We start from the raw sequence: 20603 nt of genomic DNA, 5'->3' as shown, positions 1-20603 counted from the left end.
AAAGATCATTTAGCTAAACAACCAAATATATTTAACTAAACACTTACCAGCTTACGCGCACAGACTAATTCCCGGGCAACCACGATTGGCCTGTACTCCTCATAGGAAAACCTCCATGGATAAGGGTTTTGGCGGTGCTTGGATTCGAAGATGAGATTTTCCACTACATCCCCGTGAAGCTTAACCAGTGTGCCACAACCCGAGAGGTTCATATTTAGGTATATAACCTGAAGGTGAGATATTAATTAAACCCATGACCTTCATGAGTATGAAACCATTTTTTCTTTTATAGTTTAGAAGGTCATGGATTTAATTAAAATTCCATTCAAAGTCATTTACCTAAAAGACCAGATTAAACTATAGACAAAAACTTGGGAATCTATTTTCCTATTTTATACCGGTTATGTTGGAATTCCTCATCGGCTAAACTTGGAACATATGGAGCCCTCGGATCACTCTCTAAAAAAGCCCCCAAGGAGAAAGGGGAAGTTCCAACATATATACATGATAATGGTCCAAGTCTAGCCGGTGTGAGACTCCAACATGCTCCCTCCAACGAGGCTAGATGCACACAGATTGTCCCAAGGTGTCAAGAGGGGGCTAACTAGGGTGTCGAATCCCTAGAGGGGTAGACCTTGGCTCTGATACCATGTAATCACTCGAATAAAGTGATGTATTTGTCATTGATCTAGAAGATAGTTTACACTATTATATATACAACAAATCATCCCTATTTAAGGAAATGATACCATCACACTAAGAAAGAGAGAGCCTAATTTACTATATCTAACAAGTTATATAACCTTAAATGATATTTTAATTAAGTCCATGACGTTCTCATAAACATAGAGCCATTTTTCATCCGTAGGTCAGGAGGTCATGGATTTAAACAACAAATATAAAGAATACATAAAATTCCTTAGAGAAAATGTTGGTGAGATATTGTTATGAGTTGATTTTGTTACCTTGGGTAGAAATGGCTGTGGGAGACTGTAGCATGTGAAGAAGAATCTTCGGGTTTATGGTAATTCAGCAACTTTTGAGTGATGTGGTTGAGTTCCATGGTTTTATGGTCCATAAAAGGGGGATTAGAGGGGGCAGGTAAGGGTTCATCGTCCTTGGCTAACATTTTTAATACCTTTGACATGGATGGTCTTAAAGATGGAGCTTCTTGAGTGCAAAGAAGGCCTACATGTACCACTTTTAAGGCGTCTTTCTGGAAATTGCTGGTAGGATAAATATGCATCATTAGGTTCGGATCGAAGATTTCCTCCACTGTACCTTGCTGGAAATGCTTCCATGCCTGTTTTCATCCAAATAACACAGTAGGAAATAAGGAATAATTTCATTCTTTGGATTGATTCAAATTGGTTTGTAGGATTTGATAGGATTTGGAATTGAATTCCATTCCAACCTTATGTTTGGTTTGAAAGAATGCTTCGATTTGAAACCCCACAAAAATGGGATTTAGAGATCCCATGGGGGTAGTTGGTATTTCGTGAGATTTCGCATGATTTGTTTGTAATAATGTTTTAAAATATGTTAAAACAGTTGTTTTGTAATAATCAATTAATAAAAAGGGGATTTTATAATTTGTTTATATAAATTATTTGTAAGAAATGTAATTCCATGAAATCCATTTCTCTTTGAAAACATTCCGTCAAACCAAACAGTCCCTTAGTCCCGTTATAATTGCAATATTTGACTAGATGCATGGTTTTAGGAAAATGTGTGAATGCTTACTAGATATATAAAATACCCTTTGATAACTTGACTGATATCATCATTTTTGGAATAAAAATCTATTGTCCCAAAATTCACTGTCCTTTACATTTCCTATCAATCAGGTGAAGACACATCATTGATTTATTTAATATAACTTCATCTAATTCATATTTATCTTCTTTCTCTGATGATATATATTTACCTAATTGGTGCACAAGAAAGGGACGGGGAATTTTGGGATGGCAGATTTTCTTCCTCATTTTGAGACGGAGGGAGTAATAGATGAAGTTTTATACTTACAGTAAACACTATGCTTTCAGTATATTCCGTGGTTTTACTTCTGTTGTTTTCCATTCCGGTGACCACCTCCAGCACTAACACACCAAAGCTATAGACATCTGCCTTCTCAGTCAACTGACCGTGGGCCAAGTACTCTGGGGCCATATATCCACTGTTGAAATTGAAATAAAAAAGACAATGTTAGCATATTAGTTAGTAGGGGAATTGGGTTCCTGTGAGAATAAAAGTTATGGTAAGAAGGGATCTCCATCCTTGGATCAATCTTAATTGAAGAGAACCACTAGATCAACACTAATGAGATATACTAGATCAATTCCCTTCTAAAGTGCAATTCATGGGTTGTTTTGAGATTAAAAGTGATCAAGGCTCCAAATCTCTTTTGACACTTCTCACTTTAACTCCTATTCTCACACGATCCTTTGTCTTTAGTACGGCCCGGTTTCAATAATAAGGCTCAATATTGTAAGAAGGTTGAAAGGAAGGTTAAGGGAAAATTCATTGAAGAAATCTATTTGAAAATGCATGTGAACCGACGTTAGAGTGTATTCATATGGGTTCACATATGCATTTTAAATTGATTTTTTTCAATGATTCACATATGAAACTTCCCTTAATCTTCCTTTCTCACAATATTTAGCCTTCTTATTTGAACCTAAATGTAGCAAGTGATTCAATAGATGGATCAATAAAGGTAAGCTTTTAAATGAGTTAACCTAAATAGCCATATTGGCTTACTTTTTTTAAAATTTAGCCACCAAAATTTTTCTTTCAATCTTGCCCTTGACCTGCAAGTCTAACTTCTAACAGATTATGGGGGAAAAAGATAAACCGCAAATTGCGGTAGAGGAACCACAGCCTGTGGTTTCCTCCTTTTTGCAGGTATGGATTTATAAGAAAACATGCAAATTTATGAACTCATACCTACAAAAGAGGAGGAAACCACAAGCTGCAGTTTTGGCCTGTGGCACTGCAAGCTGTGGTTCCTCTACCATCACTTGCGGTTTTGTACTCGGGAGACATAATGATTTTTGCCAGAATCTGTCAGAAAAATTTGACACGAAAGCAAAAGTTGGCTTGCGGGGTCAGACTTATGGGATTCTAGACAAAACTGAAAGAATAAGTTTTGGTGGCTGAATTTTAAAATAAGGAGATCAATTTCTCCTTTTAAATTCTCCTCTTTGGCTCCTTTTGTACATTCCTAAATCTAGCAAGTATTTGTACCCATTTTCGCGCACACAAAACCATTATAAAGCAATGGTAGGTCGAAAACATGACCAAAATAAGGTACTTACAGAGTTCCTGCAATAGCGGTGCTAATGTGACTCTTATCGTCCTGAAAAGACCTAGCCAACCCGAAGTCAGCTATTTTAGCACGAAGCCTCAAGTCTAATAAGATATTAGCCGCTTTAATATCCCTGTGAATGATCCGGACCTTGGTATTCTCGTGAAGGTAGACTAGGCCTTCCGCTATACCAATGACGATCTCAAATCTCTTCTCCCAGTTTAGGTCCTTGCCTTTTGCTGCATCTGTAGAAGTGTACAAATTCATACCTATATATCAACTCATCGGCTTCTTGATTTCAGAATCATCAAGAACTTTCATAAACTTACCAAAAATGAAGAGGTCGAGACTCATGTTGGGTAGATATTCATATACAAGAATGCTTTCGGGTCCTGAACAGCTGCATCCTAACAGCCTCACCAGGTTTTTGTGTTCAACACTGCTAATCATGTTAACTTCATTATAGAAATCTGCCGCTCTAAATTTGTTGTTGAAGAAGAGTCTCTTCACGGCTATTTCTCGTCCATCTGAAAGAACCCCCTGAGAGAAATTTTGTTGTTGAAATTAGTTATATAAAAGGGACTACGGAAAAAACTTAAACCTTAAAGCCACAAGAAAGCTCATCTTAACAGACTTGATGCTTGATGTAGAAGATGTGTTGGATGTGGTTGTACCGGTATAGCGGAACAGGACAGGACATGACAGAACAAAAAAAACTTCTTGTTCCATGTTCAACACATAAGACTTGGACAAGACAAGACTGAGTGGGACCGCTGCAATTTTTGTCCCCACAAAATAGGTGTAACAAAAAATCAGGAAGTTGGTAGTAAATTACGGAACTATCCATATCAAATTAAAACCCTAAAACCTTCTGCAACTCTTTCAACCACCTACCTCACTCTCGCCTGTCCAGTCTGGTATAGTCCTGTCCGCCTGCATATACCAAACGCATCCTAAGGTTCTACCTTGTAGACGGTCCCAAATCCTCCTTGTCCTAGCTTATTGGACTCATCCCAATTTCCTGTTGCTTTCTCAACAGTGGAGTATTTGAAGTTCAAGCTACTGTCGATGAGTATCTTTGCAAGTTTCTCAGGATCATAAGAACCTGAATCATTAAGCAATCATTAGTTTCTTCTACATATTGTACGGATTATGTGCAAATTGTACATGGTTCAAGTTAGAGATGCACAAGGCTCGAGCTTTTTCGGGATAGGCCCGGGCCTTCCAAGCCTTTTAGGCCTTGGGGCGAGCAATGGGGTATTGGGGTTGCAAAAGGGCCCAATTGGGATTTTTCAGGCTTAGCCACACTTTTCCAGGATTTTCAGGCCTAGGCCCGCGTTTGCTATCAAAATATTGGCTTGATCGTGCTTTGAGGCCTGGTCCAGACTAGGCTTTGGGCTCACTAGGCCCAGACTTTGGGTTGGTTTTTTTTGTGCATCTCTAGTTCAAATGGTATTGAATGGCTTATACCTTTTCTCTTCTGCTGTATATATCTTCGTTTCCTGATATATAACACAATCATGGAAGCAACCGTGAAAACCAGTACAGAACTGACAACGGATACAACAGTAACTATTATCTTTCCTGCAAAACCCATATATATGATATATATAATCAGCTTCTACCTTGCTATTTCATAAATGGTTTTATTGGAAAAATCTTTATATTAGATTCAATTCCATTATTGTTACCTCTATTGCTGCTGCTGCTTGTGGCTGGTAGAGGATTTAGAAAATTGGTGTCGGAATACCTTACGAAGCATCCTGTGTTCAACGCACGACCCTCGGACCATGGCAAGCATTTCGATATCGATGCTGTTGCGTTCTCCAAACACGCCCTACAAGAGCTCGAATTCAAAGTCTTCCAACATTCCGCCAACACGTACACCGATTTGTTTTCCGTAGGCACTGGCATCTCTTCCCTAGCGAAATAGTCATTGGTTCTTAATGCATTCGATACAACATTCAACACTGCCTGCCTTGCTGAATCCTCAAACGATCTACTGTTTTTTGTTGTATTCCCACAAACGATCGTATCATTAGGCCCTGTATACTCATCGAAGAAACTAAAGTTCTGGAGTCGCATAAAGCACCCGTCGAGATAAATTCGACCCCCGCTCCGGGGGAAACAGCCAGGAAGCACGGTACGGGCTTCCGCATAACATAAAATGCAGTCTTCTGAAGAAAGATCACCGTAGCATTCGGCAATTGCATAGTTTGTATTAAGTCCGGTACCCACGGTTGCTGTTGCATTATGTGAAGTTCGCATATCGTTGCTAATTATTTCCATCGTGCGGATAAAGTTTTGGACGAATAACGATTGATTGTTCTCCATTATGGCGTCACAATACCTGTATACGATTTGGGATCTGGCATCCCCCTCTGATCTTGATATTAGTAGTACAATTACGATTGAAGCAATGATAATCAAATCTGCAAGTGTTGGTTTCTCCATCTTCTAGTAAACCAAATCTGTACCCTGAAGAAGGTGATATTTTAAATCACCAAATGGGTTGCTTTCATGTTTATATGTAACAAATTAAGTCAAAAATAAGCACCATAATCACTTGGTTTGTTAAGGGATAGCAGTAAAAATCTCTTATCTTTTTTGGTTCAAATCAATACATTGGTGTCACCTATTATATCTCCTGTTCATGGTTTTCTGAGGATTAATTAATGCACGTAAACTAACCCGAATATTCAAAGTTAACAAAAAGATAGAAAGAAGTAACTTTATATTTGAATGTTATACAAAATGTCATTTTTGATTCTTTAAACCTACGCTTGATAGGTAAAATAGATAAAAGAAATATCATTTTACTTTTATGTTTTCTAATTACATGGTCAAATGATAAAATTATCAATGACATGGATGTATTTTATAGCCAGTTTTAATTAAACAAAGTTAACATTTTAATCATGTTTGATAATTTAGGGTTGGTAGTTAATTAAAATTTGGTGGAAATAATGTAATTAGCGTAACTATAAGAATATGATTATGAGATAGATAAATCTTTCCTAAAATAGTAATTAAAGATATAAAAACGTGATTAATTTTTTTTTATCTATTTTAATGTTATCTCTCAATCTTAAGTCGAATCCACCCCGATAGTTGTTTGCCACCATCTAAAGCAATGTGAACCAGATTTGGTTAGCTACTTTTTACTTACAACATAATGTGTTTAATGGATTCAGTGAATAGAATTGTTTATTTATGACTTAATTGTTAAGCCATTAAACCAAAATGGTTATATGAAATCAACCAAAACTCCTCAGTTGTTTTCATTAAGCCATCTCAAATAAATTAATACTAAAAATGCTACATAAATAATTCAACCATCTTTTTCGTCTCCCTCAAACCCATTGTTCTTCCATCCCTCATACTGACAACTTAACCAGTTAACTTTTACGGGATTTAGTGGAAGAAAAAGTAAACAACTTATGAGTATATGATAAATAGATAGAGATGCATATATAAATACGTAAGATAATTAAAAAAAATCAATCATGAACTTCTACACAAAAGAATACTACTACATCTATAACAAAATTTTCAAAATGAAGAAAAATTAAGATTTTAAGGTTTTTTTATTCAAATAGATTCTTCAAAACCTTATAAAAAAAAAGAAATTAGGAGAGAGAGTTACATTCTTCGTATATGGAAGCTTCCTGAAAGTGATTATTTACATGTGAAAAATAATATTATTTTGACCAACAAAAGCCTTTGAAATTAAATTTCTAAGAAATAATTTTTTTTAATTAACCTGGATATTCAACCTACCATGCAAGCTGACTAATTCCAAGGTGACCACCTACTTTGTAAATAGTCCGGAGTCACAGTATTTGAACCTCCATGGCCACAAGATGATTTTTATTTCTCTTTGGATTTGAACATGAGACCTCTAGGTACGTTTGACCTTTGAAGCCAAGCTCAAACCAATCAGGCACAACCCTTGTGGTTAATCTAATTGAAGTTATAATCTCAAAAATAGAAAAATAATTAAAATTAAATATAATTTTATTTTAATTTTTTTGCTCTTTTATCTCTCTATTTGAAAGAAATTGTTTAAAGGACCCATCAAAGATACTCCAACTAGCATCAATTTTCTATAACCTTACGGTGGAAGATTACTCTCGTTTTTAATATTTAAAAATGTGTGAAATTGTTTGCAATTTCAAGAAAGGAAAAGGAGAGAAGAAATTAAAAAAAAGTAGCCGACCGAACTTCTTTCTCAAACAAAAGATCGTGATGCAAATCGAAGTAGGAAACAAATATGACATCTATAAAGTTCAATGAAAAAGGCATTTAAAGTTTCCTAAAACAGGAACTTTTGTGTCTGATGGCTTAAAAAAATAACATATTACACAAATTCAAATAAAACCAACCAATTTCAATTTTTTAATTACGAATATCCTGATCAATTTACATACACCTACACTAATTTTAGGGATTATAAAAAATAGTAAGAAAAATCTTCGGTAATTATACAAGACTCAAACCAATAATCTAAGAGATATGAAGTGGTATGTGTTTGAGGTTAATTGGGTTAAATACAAAAAAAGTGAGAAGATGAGATGTATACAAATTCTTTTTATATTATAAATAAAAAAAAGTTGTTTTTATGGATACTTTTTATTTATAAAAATATATTAAATAATAGAGAATTAAATTTGAAGTTATCTTATTTTATCTATACGATATTATAAAATATTTGACAAAAACGTTTAAAAACAATTTTTTTATGCATAAGGTACTATTTATTGATGCGTATTATTTAAAATTTAAGATTAAAAGTAGAATGTGCGTGAATACATCTTATTAAAGTTCTATGTTTGAATTCGTGTAACTAACTACAGATAAACATCATTTTAAATATAAAAAATCTAAAATATAATTAAAATAATAGTTAAGTTCTAACATAATACTTAATTATTATCTTTAAAAAATCCCTAAACCAAAAATAAATTAGTTTATTATTAAACTTCAATTAAATTACAATAAAAAATAAATTAAAGAAATTACACAAAAACACGAATTATTAAATAGTTAATTTGATATTAATATTTATTATATTTTTTAAAATTTTATAATATTTTCAAATTTATATTTTATTAAAAAATAAGAACATTTTTGTTCTCTCAGGATTATATAAAATCGCATTATAACATCAATAGAGCTAAAATATAAATTAAATTGCTAAGATGAAGATTTATTTCGTTGTATTACACAAGTAACTTCTAGTTAAAATAAAATACAAAACAACATATTTATTTAAAAAAATTCGTTGGAGAAAACATGGTTTCTTTAATACTTATTTAATTAGTAGTAGGATTAGTGGGTTTTAGAGGTTTATGTTTCCAAAAGGAGGCAAACACACGGAGTATCATCTTTTTCTTTCTTTCTCTTTTTTCCTGAACTAAATGTGTGGGCCCGGTTACATCACACGTTGTATTTCAAATCTTTGAACCACCTACGCGACTCTCCCCCATTTTCAAAAGGTTATGGCCCTTCTACCTAGTCTACAAAGTTCTATAAAGTAGAATAAATAGTAAATTCGACGGTAATTACGGAATACGGAATTTCGTTTTAGATTACCACCGCTTTAAATAAGAAACAAAATAAAACTAAAAAAATGTTGAAAGATAAATTAAATGCTATAAAACTTAAATCTCGTTTATTAAACGCTTATTCGATAAGTGTTTATATGGTTATTTTACCTTATGAGATGACCATGACAATGATTGAAAGTCTTATTCCGTATAAACAATGACAAGAGATTAAGTTTTACCCGATGACTGAGGGTGACAACTATGTCTACCTACACTACCGTTTTAATGGACTAGAATCATACTCGGTAAGTTTAATGAAAATGTTGATACAAGCGCTTACGTGATAAGTCTGGATAAACAACCCTCCTTAGGCCATTTTTGATCGGTTTATACCTTTATTATATAACAGTTCTTTTTTTATTATATCAGATTTTTCTTTGTTCTTTGTTTTTCTCATAAACTTTTTACTTCCGATGAACCGATCATATCCTTCTATCTATGATGATATTTAACTCGTTCAGATTCTGTCATTTTGTTAGTTTATAAACCTTTTCTCACAATAACGTAAGAGTTTACAAACCATACCACCAAATTTAAAACCTCCCACTAAAAATACTCTTGTACTACTCGTATAACCACATCATGCTGCAATTTTACCGTAAATAGATGAAGACGATTGAAGTATTTGAAGAACATGATGATCACTTCCTATTTCAATGACCAATAGTACTCTCTATTAATTTCTCATCAAAGCAATTAACTCTACCATAAGCTTCCTACTTTCTCAAGATTTAAACCACAAAATAAGGATGATAATGAATCAAAACAGTAAAGTTTAACTAAAAACTCGATGATTACCATCATAAAAAACAATGGTTCCACTAAATAAATAGTAACAACAGAAGAATGACTTCAGATTGGAATTCATACCTTTTGATTACATGATTATGAAATCTAGCCAGGAGGCGGATAGAACAAAAGCGATGAGAAACAAAAAACTTGCATGAACGAATCTTCTTCGAAGAAAAGGAAGATGATGAAATGTTGGAAAATGCGATAAACTTGATAGTAGTATACTGCTATTTTACTGAGAAATATATGATGTTCAAGGCATTTGAAGAACTTAATGATCAATTCTGATTCAGTAAACTGTAGAATTTTGTAGTTGTAATCTAATCAAACTAATAATTAATAAACCGTTTCCATCAGAAAATTCCTCGATTCTCAAGCTATAAACCTCGTAATAATTTAACACAGAAGCGAATGAAACGTCGTAGTAATTCAACACAGAAGAGAATCAAAATCGTTATCGCTATTTCAAACGACTTTAATATAATTAAAAGCATAAAATTGAGATCCATCGATCAAAACACTAAAAACGCGATCATGATCAACATCAAAAATAACTTTAATCCTGCCAAAGACAAGAAGAATATAGTTTCAGATCGAATACCATACCTTTGAGTTAATTTGACTACATATGAATTATGAAATCGAGCTCTGAAAGGCGGATCCGGATAGGATTTTCATTCGTCTTGGAATTAATAGAGGTTGAAGAGTAGGTAACGTCTTGTACATACAGAATCTGCACGCATCTCTCTCTCTCAGTCTCTCTCTCTCTCTTGGTATTCAACTATTCATTCAACCTCGCATGTACGTATGGGCGCCTGGACAAAGTCTCCACGGTCAATAATTTGTGCTTTCTAGAAGTTTCTAATTCTTTGAATTATCCGACCACCACTTATATAAAATATGAATTTTTTTATTGGTTATCCGGATAGCTTACATGCATCTATTAATTTCGAACGATTATATTGATATTTGTTTTTGAAAATTTATACCATTGACAATCCCGGATAGTAGGGACGGACCCATAATTTTTTTTAAATGGTGGCATCGTTTGACTAAGAAAATGACACTAATATGATTCGGACTTGGGTGTGGGGTGGAATAAAAGCCTTGCAAACCAACTCTACCAAATAAAACGTGTTCTCATTATAGTTTCAAAATACATACGGTGGCACACAACAAATTAATACGGTTGCACGGTTCACGAAACCTAAATTTTTTACCCTTCGGCGGAGAAACGATACGGTGGCACGTGCCACCCATGGCACCTAACTAGGTCCGCCCATGCCGGATAGTGATGGCCAAACCGGTCCGGCCTGGCTTGAGACCGGTAAGTACTGGTTATAGGACCGAAATCTGGGATCGGTTATGGATTTGAGATGTTTCGTGGGACCGGTAATGGCCGGGTCCCGATTTTTCAAAAATGTAGCCGTTTTTTGGCCCTTTTTTTTTGTATTTTTTGCTTTATAAACATTATATATAAGTGTATTGGTTGAGGGATTTATATACCAAGTTCTTGATTCGTAAAAAATGCAAGAAAATGTTCATAATTATCGGTTTCTCGCTATATTTTGTAAGAAAATATAATTTTAATTATAATAAAACGCATTTTTAAAGTGTATTTCAATTACAAATTTTATTATGTATTAAAAATATATATCATTAAAAAATAAAAATAAAAAAATTATTTTTTAATGACCGGGACCGGGACCGGCGGCCCATAACCGGTTACAATAAAGCTTGATCGAGCTTAACTTTTTAGAACGGGACCGGGACCGGTTATGAGCGGCGTGGGACCGGTTTTTGGCCATCACAAGTCTCGGATAATTAATATCTATAACTGGAAATAATTGCTAATACCTCGTAGGATGAGAAGCAGAGCTCTACCAACTGAGCTATATGCTTACATCCCCCCAAGTGGAGCATGGATGAAAGAGTCGGAATTTCTTTTCGACTTTCATGGCTACATATCTTTCCGGCTAAGGAAGATTTCGAATAGTGGTCCCGAATTCAAGTTAATTTTTTATAATTTAAAAGACAACTAGTGTTCTGTGAGGAGAAGGGCTTCCCCGTCTCTGCCTTTCTATCCTAGTCCTAAGGCGAAGGAAGGTTGGAATGTCAACATGTGTCTGTTATTAATCTAAATAGTCTAGAGTCATTGTAGATGAACATTCATGACTATAAAAACTTTGACAGTGTCTAGATTCAAACCAAAGACATAAGATTTTCCAATATGAGAGATATGGTTTAGGATTATGATTATTCAGTTGGTTCCCTTTAGAGATAGGAACAATCAAATGCAAACCATTCATATTTGTACAAATCGTGCAAACCATCCTCATCCATCGATTTCATTGTTTAATCTTATAAAATTGTTTCATATAATATTTTTTTTAAAGTTGTTTTATATATAGTTATGAAATTTTAATGAAATAGAAATGTAAACACTTATTTTAAATCGAGATAGTATTTATTATTGTTATATATTTTTAAAGTAAAGTTACTAAAAAAAAATGAGTACGTAACTTAAGAAAGCTGGTAAAGAAGACTTCTACTAAAAGTAATTATTAATTAATTGATGATGATAATTACTTTGTTTTGACCTTCGTACAGATATAAAAATAAACTGAAAATAAAAATAAAAATAAAAATGAAAAAGTTATAAAAAAGTATATTATACTTAAATTTTTACATCTTAGGTACCAAAACGAAAGTTTCGAAATATATTACCTAAAATATGAACCAAATTGTACAATAGTTGTTCTAATTTTATGTTAGATATAGACAAATTTTGAACTATGTTTCTACTATGCGTAAAAAAATTACATTACTTAAATTGGAATTTGAATAAAATTCATTTTTATTTTATGTATATAAACCTTTTTAAAATATATTATATAATTTCAATTGTTCAAAGTATTCGGCACGACAATGATACGAAGTTAGTCGGTGTGGTTATAACTTTTCTTACTCTATAATAGAGTTGTTAAAATTAGTATACAATAATGAATTAAATAAATTTTGTCCCCTGAAAAATGGCAATAAATTTGAATAACTATGAGGCCGTTTAACAAATGTTTACTCGAATAAGTGTTTATCAAGTCATATTTTTTTATCGGATGAATATGACAAGTACCAAGAATGTTATCTGGTAAGAGCAAATACACAGACCGAGAGTCTTACTCGGTAAGTGATGCCGACGACTCTTACCACCATTAGCACTTACCGGGTAAATTGTTACATTGATGTCGTTTTGATAGATTAAAATCTTACATGATATAGTTAAATTTTACTGTTAAACGCTTACAAATTAATGTTTAAGTAAACTACCCTTAACAATTTGATGACATTCAAACATTACATGATAAATAATGGACATAAAAGAGTACAGGAGCCTACAAATAAGTTTTCAACTTAGTGGCCCATGGCCATATATTGGACTGTTAAGTTGGACTGTTGGAGTCTTATATCGGGTAGATTTGGACTATTTTTCGTGTATATATGTTGGAACCTCTTATTTCTCCTCCAAGCTTTATTGGAGAGTGATTTAAGAGTTTCACATATTATCCATTGGAGGCACGTATTTAAGTCGCACGTTGGCTAGACTTGGACCATTTCTTTTGTATATATGTTAGAACCTCTTTTACACCTTAAGGGCTCTTTTAAGCACTCATATGAGGATTTCACATATTCTCACACATACGAATAATACACGTTTTAGCTTTAATTATATTGTTTTTGGTTTTTACTCTTTTATTTGTTTTGATATGATATATTTATGAATTTATATATTTATTTTATCCATTACTGATCTAGTCAATATATATTCTTGATACATGTGTATCAGGGCCTACAAACAAATTGTAGCGTCCTTGATTGACGTTTTAATCTACAAAAATAAAACTAATACCCATATTATATAATATACAGAAAAATACTTTTCTATTATGACCCTCCAAAAACTTGGCTAATACACTACCCTTTTCTACTAATTGAACGTTGGCACATGCGAAAAGATCTACAGAATCACAAATTTTCTAGATAAAATACAAAAAAAAAAAAAAAAAAAAAACTTGAAACTTCTATAGATAACATGTAACGTCCCGTCTCATATAGATAATAGAATAGATTTGTGAGTTCTTTGTAAGTTTAAAAATTACAAACTACAAAAAACTTTCATTGTGGTCTGCCTGTTGCTTTGAGCATTGGTCGTTACACAACATCTCTTCAGTACCTGTAGACTTGGCCAATTGGCGACCATATTTTCATTCAGCTGATTTCATAATTAATTAACAAGTGTTACCTCGGGAAGAAATGACTACGGGAAACGGTGGCGACAGAGCTAGAATCATCACCGCTATGGTAATACCGTAACTTTTCTATAAAGCCGTTGAGTTCCATGGTTTTTTCGTCGATAAAAGGGGGATTAGAAGGGGAAGGTAAGGGTTCGTCATCCTTTGCCAACATTTTTAGTACCATTGACATTGTTGGCCTTAAAGATGGAACTTCTTGAGTGCAAAGAAGTCCTACTTGTACCACTTTTATGGCCTCTTTTTGGAAATTGCTGTTTGGATAAACTTGCATCATTAGATTTGGGTCGAAGATTTCCTCCACTCTATCTTGCTGGAAATGATTCCACGCCTGTTTCATACAAAAATACCAAAAAAAAAAAATATTTTCATTTTTAAATTGACTCGCATTTGATTTATGGAAATTAACAAAAATTGTCGTTTCAGCCGTATATATTTACCTCTTAACCATTTTTCTCCCAAAATTTTCAAAAAGTCATTCCACAAACAACAACTCTTTAACTTCCCGAGGCGTCAAAAAGTAATAAAAAGAACAGAAATTTTTGAACATGGTCCTCAAGTACAGAGACCAAATATGTAGACGTAAACTAATTTACATATTTGATCTATGTACTTGCGGACCATGTTAAAAAAAAAAAATTAAAACTTTTGGCTCCTCCTGAAGATGAGAAATTGCTACTTGTAGATGTAGTGATTTTTTTGGAAATTTTGTGTAAGAAAGGGCTAAGAGGTAAATTTAGCAAACTAAAATGGTTATTTCTATTAATTTCTTTTTAATTCGTCACTTTTTTCGTCCCAAAAGAGTTGGGTTGGGTTCTCGTGGGACTGGTCTGTTTTTGTGAGATCTATGAGACCATTTGTGAAGACACAAGAATACATTGAATCTTCAAAGCAAAAACACTATAAAAGTACAAAAAGAAAGGTTCAGTGGTTTCTTGTACTTTCACAGTATATTGGTGTGAAACAATGAAAGTTCAGTGTATTTTATGGTCGTCTCACGAAAACAAATTGGTTTTATATGATCCCAAGTCATTGTTTGACTAAACGTTTTAATAACACAATCAATATCGCCATCTTGACTTGAAAAGAAACTTTCGTTAAATGAAAATTGTTGCAACTGTGTTATCGGGTATCGGGTAGTTTTTATACTTACGATCGATACTAGGCTGTCGGTATATTCTACCATTTTGCTTCTATTGTTTTCCATTCCAGTGACCACCTCCAGTATTAACACACCAAAGCTATAGACATCTGCCTTCTCGGTTAACTGACCATGGGCCAGATACTCCGGAGCCATATATCCTCTAGTGAAATTCAATTAAAACAAATAAAAGATTAGCAGATAATTTGAGTGCTATTTGATCTAATAAAAGCAGAAAATATAGATGAATGGTCTGTGTCTAGCTGACGTAGGACTTGAATACTTACAGTGTTCCAGCGATGGCGGTGCTGATGTGGCTTTTATCGTCTTGAAACGACCTCGCCAACCCGAAATCAGCTATTTTAGCACGAAGCCTCAAGTCTAACAAGATATTAGCCGCTTTAATATCCCTGTGAATAATTCGGCTTTTGGTATTCTCATGAAGGTAAACCAGGCCTTCTGCTGTACCAATGATGATCTCAAATCTCTTCTCCCAGTTTAGGGCCTTGCCTTTTGTTGCATCTGTACATGTTTACAAATTCATAAATGCATCTCAAGTCATCAGCATCATGATCTTAGACCCGTTGGACGGATAAGGAATAAATGATCGAAAACATTTAAACGTACCAAAAATGAAGCGGTCGAGGCTCATGTTGGGTAGATATTCGTATACAAGAATACTTTCAGGTCCTGAACAGCTGCATCCTAACAGCCTCACCAAGTTTTTGTGTTCAACACTGCTAATCATGTTAACTTCGTTGTAAAAATCTGCTGCTCTGAATTTGTTGTTGAAGAAGAGTCTCTTCACAGCTATTTCTCTTCCGTCTGAAAGAACCCCCTGAAGGAAATTTTCATTGTTATGAAATGTGAGGGAAAGATAAAATCGATAAAAGATGTGACAGAGATAGAAAACTAATATAGTAGACAGACAGAATTTGTGTGGATGCTCTAAGTAGTACCTTGTAGACCGTCCCAAATCCTCCTTGACCGAGCTTATTGCACTCATCCCATTTTCCTGTGGCTTTCTCAAGAGTGGAGTATTTGAAGTTCAGGCTACTATCATTAAGCATCTTTTCCAGTTTCTTGGCATCATAGGAACCTGAAACGTTAGCCAATCATTAAAGCATATCCAAGTGATTCTTTAAAACGGAGATTTTGAGGATTCCAGACATGTTTTTTTGCTTCAACAGATTTACTAAAACCTTTCTTCAAAAGGGAGAAAGTGGGAGAGAGGTTGAAGAAGTTGCTAAAAATGATTACAACGAGAGAGAAATATTTTTTTTGACGTATTCCCACGAAAAGAGAACATTGAAATTAAATTTTGAAAAAGAGAAAAAAGAAATATTTTATTAAGTGGAAGGATTATCTTAATAATACAATCAATCTTGTAATCTCCAAAATGCAGGAACTGTAATCTCTAAAATGGAGGAATTGATGGATTTGAATTAGTTTTTCTTTTAGAAATTTTGAAGTTTCATTCTTCATTTTTAGAAAAAAATTGGAATCCCACAAATAATTATATATGTTGTCACTAGAGATAATAGGGCGGGAATTCCCCACTTTGACGGGTAATTACAGGGCAGGGACGGGGGTTTATTTTTATACCCGAAGCGGGGTCGAGGATAGCTTACCGCCCTTAATCCGACCCTGATTAATTTTTTTTGTTAAATATATGTATATAGTGTGTATAAATAAATAAACATATATGTATCTATGTAAACATTTAGTATTAAATGACAAATATATTTGATTTTCAATATTAGTAATTAATGTAGTGAAGATTCATTATTATTTTAATTTCAAATTACATTGTTTTTAATGTTTTTTAACTAAACGTCTACCCAATGGGTTCCCCAAGCCCGCCGAGGATTCCTTTCCCCCGAACCCATCGGGACGGGGAAAGTTCGGGGATGGGGACTTAAATGGGGTCGGGGTCGGGGTTGGGGACAGGAGATGCATTACCCACCCCGTTTTCATCCCTAGTTATTACCAAGTTTTGACAAGTTCATCATGCTTTATGTTAGGATATCTAGAAGGGATTACTCTCGAAGAGAGCTCTTTTAAGTAGAGAATGGGTGTTCCGACATAAAAATGGGCCAAGTCTAGCCGATGAAAGACTGTAATACTTTACACTTAGCCTTCTAAAACAAGATCCAAAGAATGTAGAATGGTTTATACCTTTTCTCTTCTTCTGTATATATCTACGTTTCCAGATATATAAAACAATCATCGAAGCAACTATGAAAACCGCCAAAGAACTAAGAACGGAAACAACAATAGCTATTATCTTTCCTGCAAAACCCACAAACAAAAAATCATCAAAGGAGATATTTATAACTATACTGATATAATCAATGTTAGACTTCAAGTATTTAGCTTATTCTGTGAATAGAGAATGATAGGTTGTTAGTAATAGGTAACTCAAATGATCATGTTACCAAAATAATTGAATTGTTAATAGAAAAAGTTATCATGATCAAAATACAAAAAAAAATTGTTCTAAATTGTCCCAAGTTAGTTCATGACGAACACTAATTTGGTCGTCAATGTCAATAAGTCAATTGAATCTCTTGATAATGTTCATATTGTAAAGAAAATAGTAACTCCGTTGATCAAAATATAGATTCAGCAGGTCCTGGTTTGATCGGGCCCAAATCAGTCCCGCTTATTTGGTCCAAGATTATCCTTTTGTAACTGGTCTCAGTCCCGACCAAAACTGTCAGCCAATTCTCCATGTGAAAAGCTCGGTCCCTAGAACCGGTCCCTATTCCAAATTGGTCCCAACTTTTATTTTCCCGAAACAACTTTAAGCATATAAAATATCTTGTTTGAAAATTTTCTATTTATATAATATCTTATTGAAATACACTTTAAAATCTCTAATTTGGTCATTTATATACACTTGAAATCTTTTCTTTTACATTTTTTTCACACAAAAATGTCATAAATTTTTCTATAATTACGATTAAAAAAATTTAGTATTGAAACCCAAAAAAAACTTCAAGAAGAACTTTAGTTTTTTTTTAAAAAGTCCTATATATAACCGGTTCCGGTCCCGTAACCAATCTTGATTCAAGTTGGACCTTAAATTTACATAAAAAATCATAATAAACCAGACCCATTTTAACCATCTCTAACTCCAACTAGAGATAGGCATGTGCACAGCCCAAAAAAGTGTGGGCCTACTAAGCCCAAAGCCCAGCCCCTGCTAGGCGTCAAAGGCCAATTAAACCGAATAGGTTCGGGCCAAGCCCAGCCCAAAATCCCAGTTTTTGACCCCAAACCCTGATCGGTTCATAACCTGGAAAAGCCAAAATTAGACCAGGTCAAAGTATCTACTGAAAAGAGGAATAACTTGTATAGTTTGATTCGATATCATTCTTGTTACCTCTATGGTTAGAGCTGCTGCTTGTGGCTGGTAGAGGATTGAGAAAATTGGTGTCGGAATACCTCATGAAACATCCCGTGTTCAATGCACGACCCTCAGACCACGGCAAGCATTTCGATATCGATGCAGATGCATTCTCCAAACACGCCCTACAAGAACTCGGGTTCAAAGTCCTCCAGCAATTTGCGAGCACATAGACCGACTTGTTAGTACCAGATACTGGCACCTCTTTCCTAGCAAAGTAGTCTAAGTTTCTTGGTGCATCCGCTACAGCATCGGACACTGCCTGCCTTACTGATACTTGAAACAGTCTACCCTTCTTTGTTGTATTCCCACAAACATAAGTGTCATTAGGCCCTGTATACTGCTCGAAGAAGCTGTAATTCTGGACTCGCATAAAGCAACCATCTAGATAAATTCGACCGCCATTGTTGGGAAAGCAAGTGGGAAGAACAGTACGAGCTTCGGCATAGCATAAGATGCAATCGTCTCTAGAAAGATCGCCGTAGCATTGAGCAAGTCCGATGTTACTATCAGGTCCAGTGCCCGTAACTGCTGTTCCGTTATGTGAAGTTCGCATCTGGGTGGCGATTCTTTCCATTGTACGGACAAAGTTTGGGATGAATAAGGTTTGATTGTTCTCTTTTTGGTTATCACATGAAATTCTGATGATTCGGGATCTGGCATCGCCCTCTGATCTTGTTACTAGTAGTAGAATTACGATCGAAGCAATGAAAATTGAAGCTGATGTCTTCATCTTCTAGTAAGTAAGGCTGTTCAAGAAGGGAATTAGATTGGAAGTTTGAGAACATTCATTGTGAAAGAAGAAATATAAACCATTCGGAGAAGAAAATATAGGCACGTTATCGACCCAGATTCTGACGTGTGCTATGCGTGTGAAACCTTTCCCATTTAATGAAATACTTGTAAGATGCAGGGGGTAATGGAATTAGATGGGACTGTCACCCTTTTTATGTCATGGTGGGTTGGATTCAGGTGATACGCGTAGGAGTAGTTATCTACTCTTGAATCAATTCTAATTGTTAATATTAACGAGGTGCACCCAAATATACCAGATCAATTCTCTTCTAAAGTGCAATTCATGGGTGAGCATGAGATTAAAAGTGATCAAGGTTCAAATTCTCTTTTTATACTTCTAACCATAACTCCATGATCCTTCACCTGTCATAATAATATCATATCATCTGATCATGTGTTATAAATGTAAAAATAAGTCTTGATATTGATGTGTGTGAGGAAAAAATTAGTCGAGATGAGTATATTTAGTAATATATAAGGATGCATTTAGTTCTACTCTAATCCAAGAATCTAACTGAGGGGAAAAGTAATATATGGTGACAAATTTGGGAGACGAAAACAGACCATCAAGTTTATTGTCCCCAGTTATTCGAGGAAAACAAGCCACTCGAGATTTGAGAAGATTCCTCATATTCGAGATTTTTCTGGTTGTTTTCCATGATCCGAGGTATACACAAACCGGGAAAAAAGAAAAAACAAGCGACATGATAAAAATTCACCAACTGTTTGGTATAAAATAAAATAAACTAAAAGCATATGGTGTGAAATTTTGAAAGTGATGAGCATTTTAATAACTGGAATCGGCTCATTTTGTTAAGTAGTAGATGGGTTACTTTCAGTTTGTAGGTAAGCAAATATAGTCAACAATAAACACCGTCACCGGTCCCTCATAATTTTAATCATTACAGACCAACGGTTGTCTTTTTTTAAGAATTTTCACCTCATCCTCATGCATCTTGTGGATAATAAATACGGTTAAATCCACCATCCAATTTATTAACTGTACTATTATATAGGAGAAAAAGTAAGTGTAAAATTGATGTGATAGTGTTTTTTAGGTAATAACATAGGGAGTGTTAATGACATCTTCTATGGTGTTGAATAATGGAGAATTATGCTCTCATAAAACATCAAATCAATTTAATTATATTTAATTTTTATTATTTAATATATATATATATTAAGTTATAATTATATATATATTAATTCCATGTATACTTTAATATATTATATAATATTT

The 20603-nt window shown here is 34.1% G+C and overlaps 2 protein-coding genes across 2 annotated transcripts; both read right to left on the bottom strand.

Moving 5' to 3' along the window:
- Positions 1-180: 180 nt before the first annotated feature.
- On the bottom strand, positions 181-5761 carry LOC112525908 (cysteine-rich receptor-like protein kinase 2). The gene is made up of 8 exons (XM_025136224.1): positions 4999-5761; positions 4778-4891; positions 4273-4412; positions 3637-3847; positions 3318-3552; positions 2026-2176; positions 966-1303; positions 181-227 (listed from the first exon to the last, which is right to left on the bottom strand). Exons 1-8 carry the CDS (start codon positions 5759-5761, stop codon positions 215-217), a joined length of 1965 nt encoding a protein of 654 aa, XP_024991992.1. The 3' UTR covers positions 181-214.
- An 8017-nt stretch (positions 5762-13778) lies between these two features.
- On the bottom strand, positions 13779-19301 carry LOC112525365 (cysteine-rich receptor-like protein kinase 2). The gene is made up of 7 exons (XM_025135470.1): positions 18545-19301; positions 17335-17448; positions 16116-16255; positions 15784-15994; positions 15444-15678; positions 15169-15319; positions 13779-14346 (listed from the first exon to the last, which is right to left on the bottom strand). The coding sequence occupies exons 1-7, from the start codon at positions 19299-19301 to the stop codon at positions 14005-14007; spliced, it is 1950 nt and encodes a 649-aa protein (XP_024991238.1). The 3' UTR covers positions 13779-14004.
- Positions 19302-20603: the final 1302 nt, after the last annotated feature.

Source organism: Cynara cardunculus (assembly GCF_001531365.2).
Source record: "Cynara cardunculus var. scolymus isolate 2C chromosome LG 13, CcrdV1, whole genome shotgun sequence".
NCBI lineage: Eukaryota > Viridiplantae > Streptophyta > Magnoliopsida > Asterales > Asteraceae > Cynara > Cynara cardunculus.
This window is presented reverse-complemented; position numbering and strand designations above follow the sequence as displayed.

Excerpts from the sequence above, each read along its gene's own strand:
- LOC112525908 (XM_025136224.1), bottom strand. The coding sequence starts at position 5,761 with ATGGAGAAACCAACACTTGCAGATTTGATTATCATTGCTTCAATCGTA. Across the intron at positions 3,848-4,272 it reads GATTTGGGACCGTCTACAAG|GGGGTTCTTTCAGATGGACG; the intron begins GTAGAACCTTAG and ends AATTTCTCTCAG. Across the intron at positions 1,304-2,025 it reads CTGAAAGCATAGTGTTTACT|GCATGGAAGCATTTCCAGCA; the intron begins GTAAGTATAAAA and ends GGATGAAAACAG.
- LOC112525365 (XM_025135470.1), bottom strand. The coding sequence starts at position 19,301 with ATGAAGACATCAGCTTCAATTTTCATTGCTTCGATCGTAATTCTACTA. Across the intron at positions 15,995-16,115 it reads GATTTGGGACGGTCTACAAG|GGGGTTCTTTCAGACGGAAG; the intron begins GTACTACTTAGA and ends AATTTCCTTCAG. Across the intron at positions 15,320-15,443 it reads ACCGCCATCGCTGGAACACT|AGGATATATGGCTCCGGAGT; the intron begins GTAAGTATTCAA and ends GAATTTCACTAG.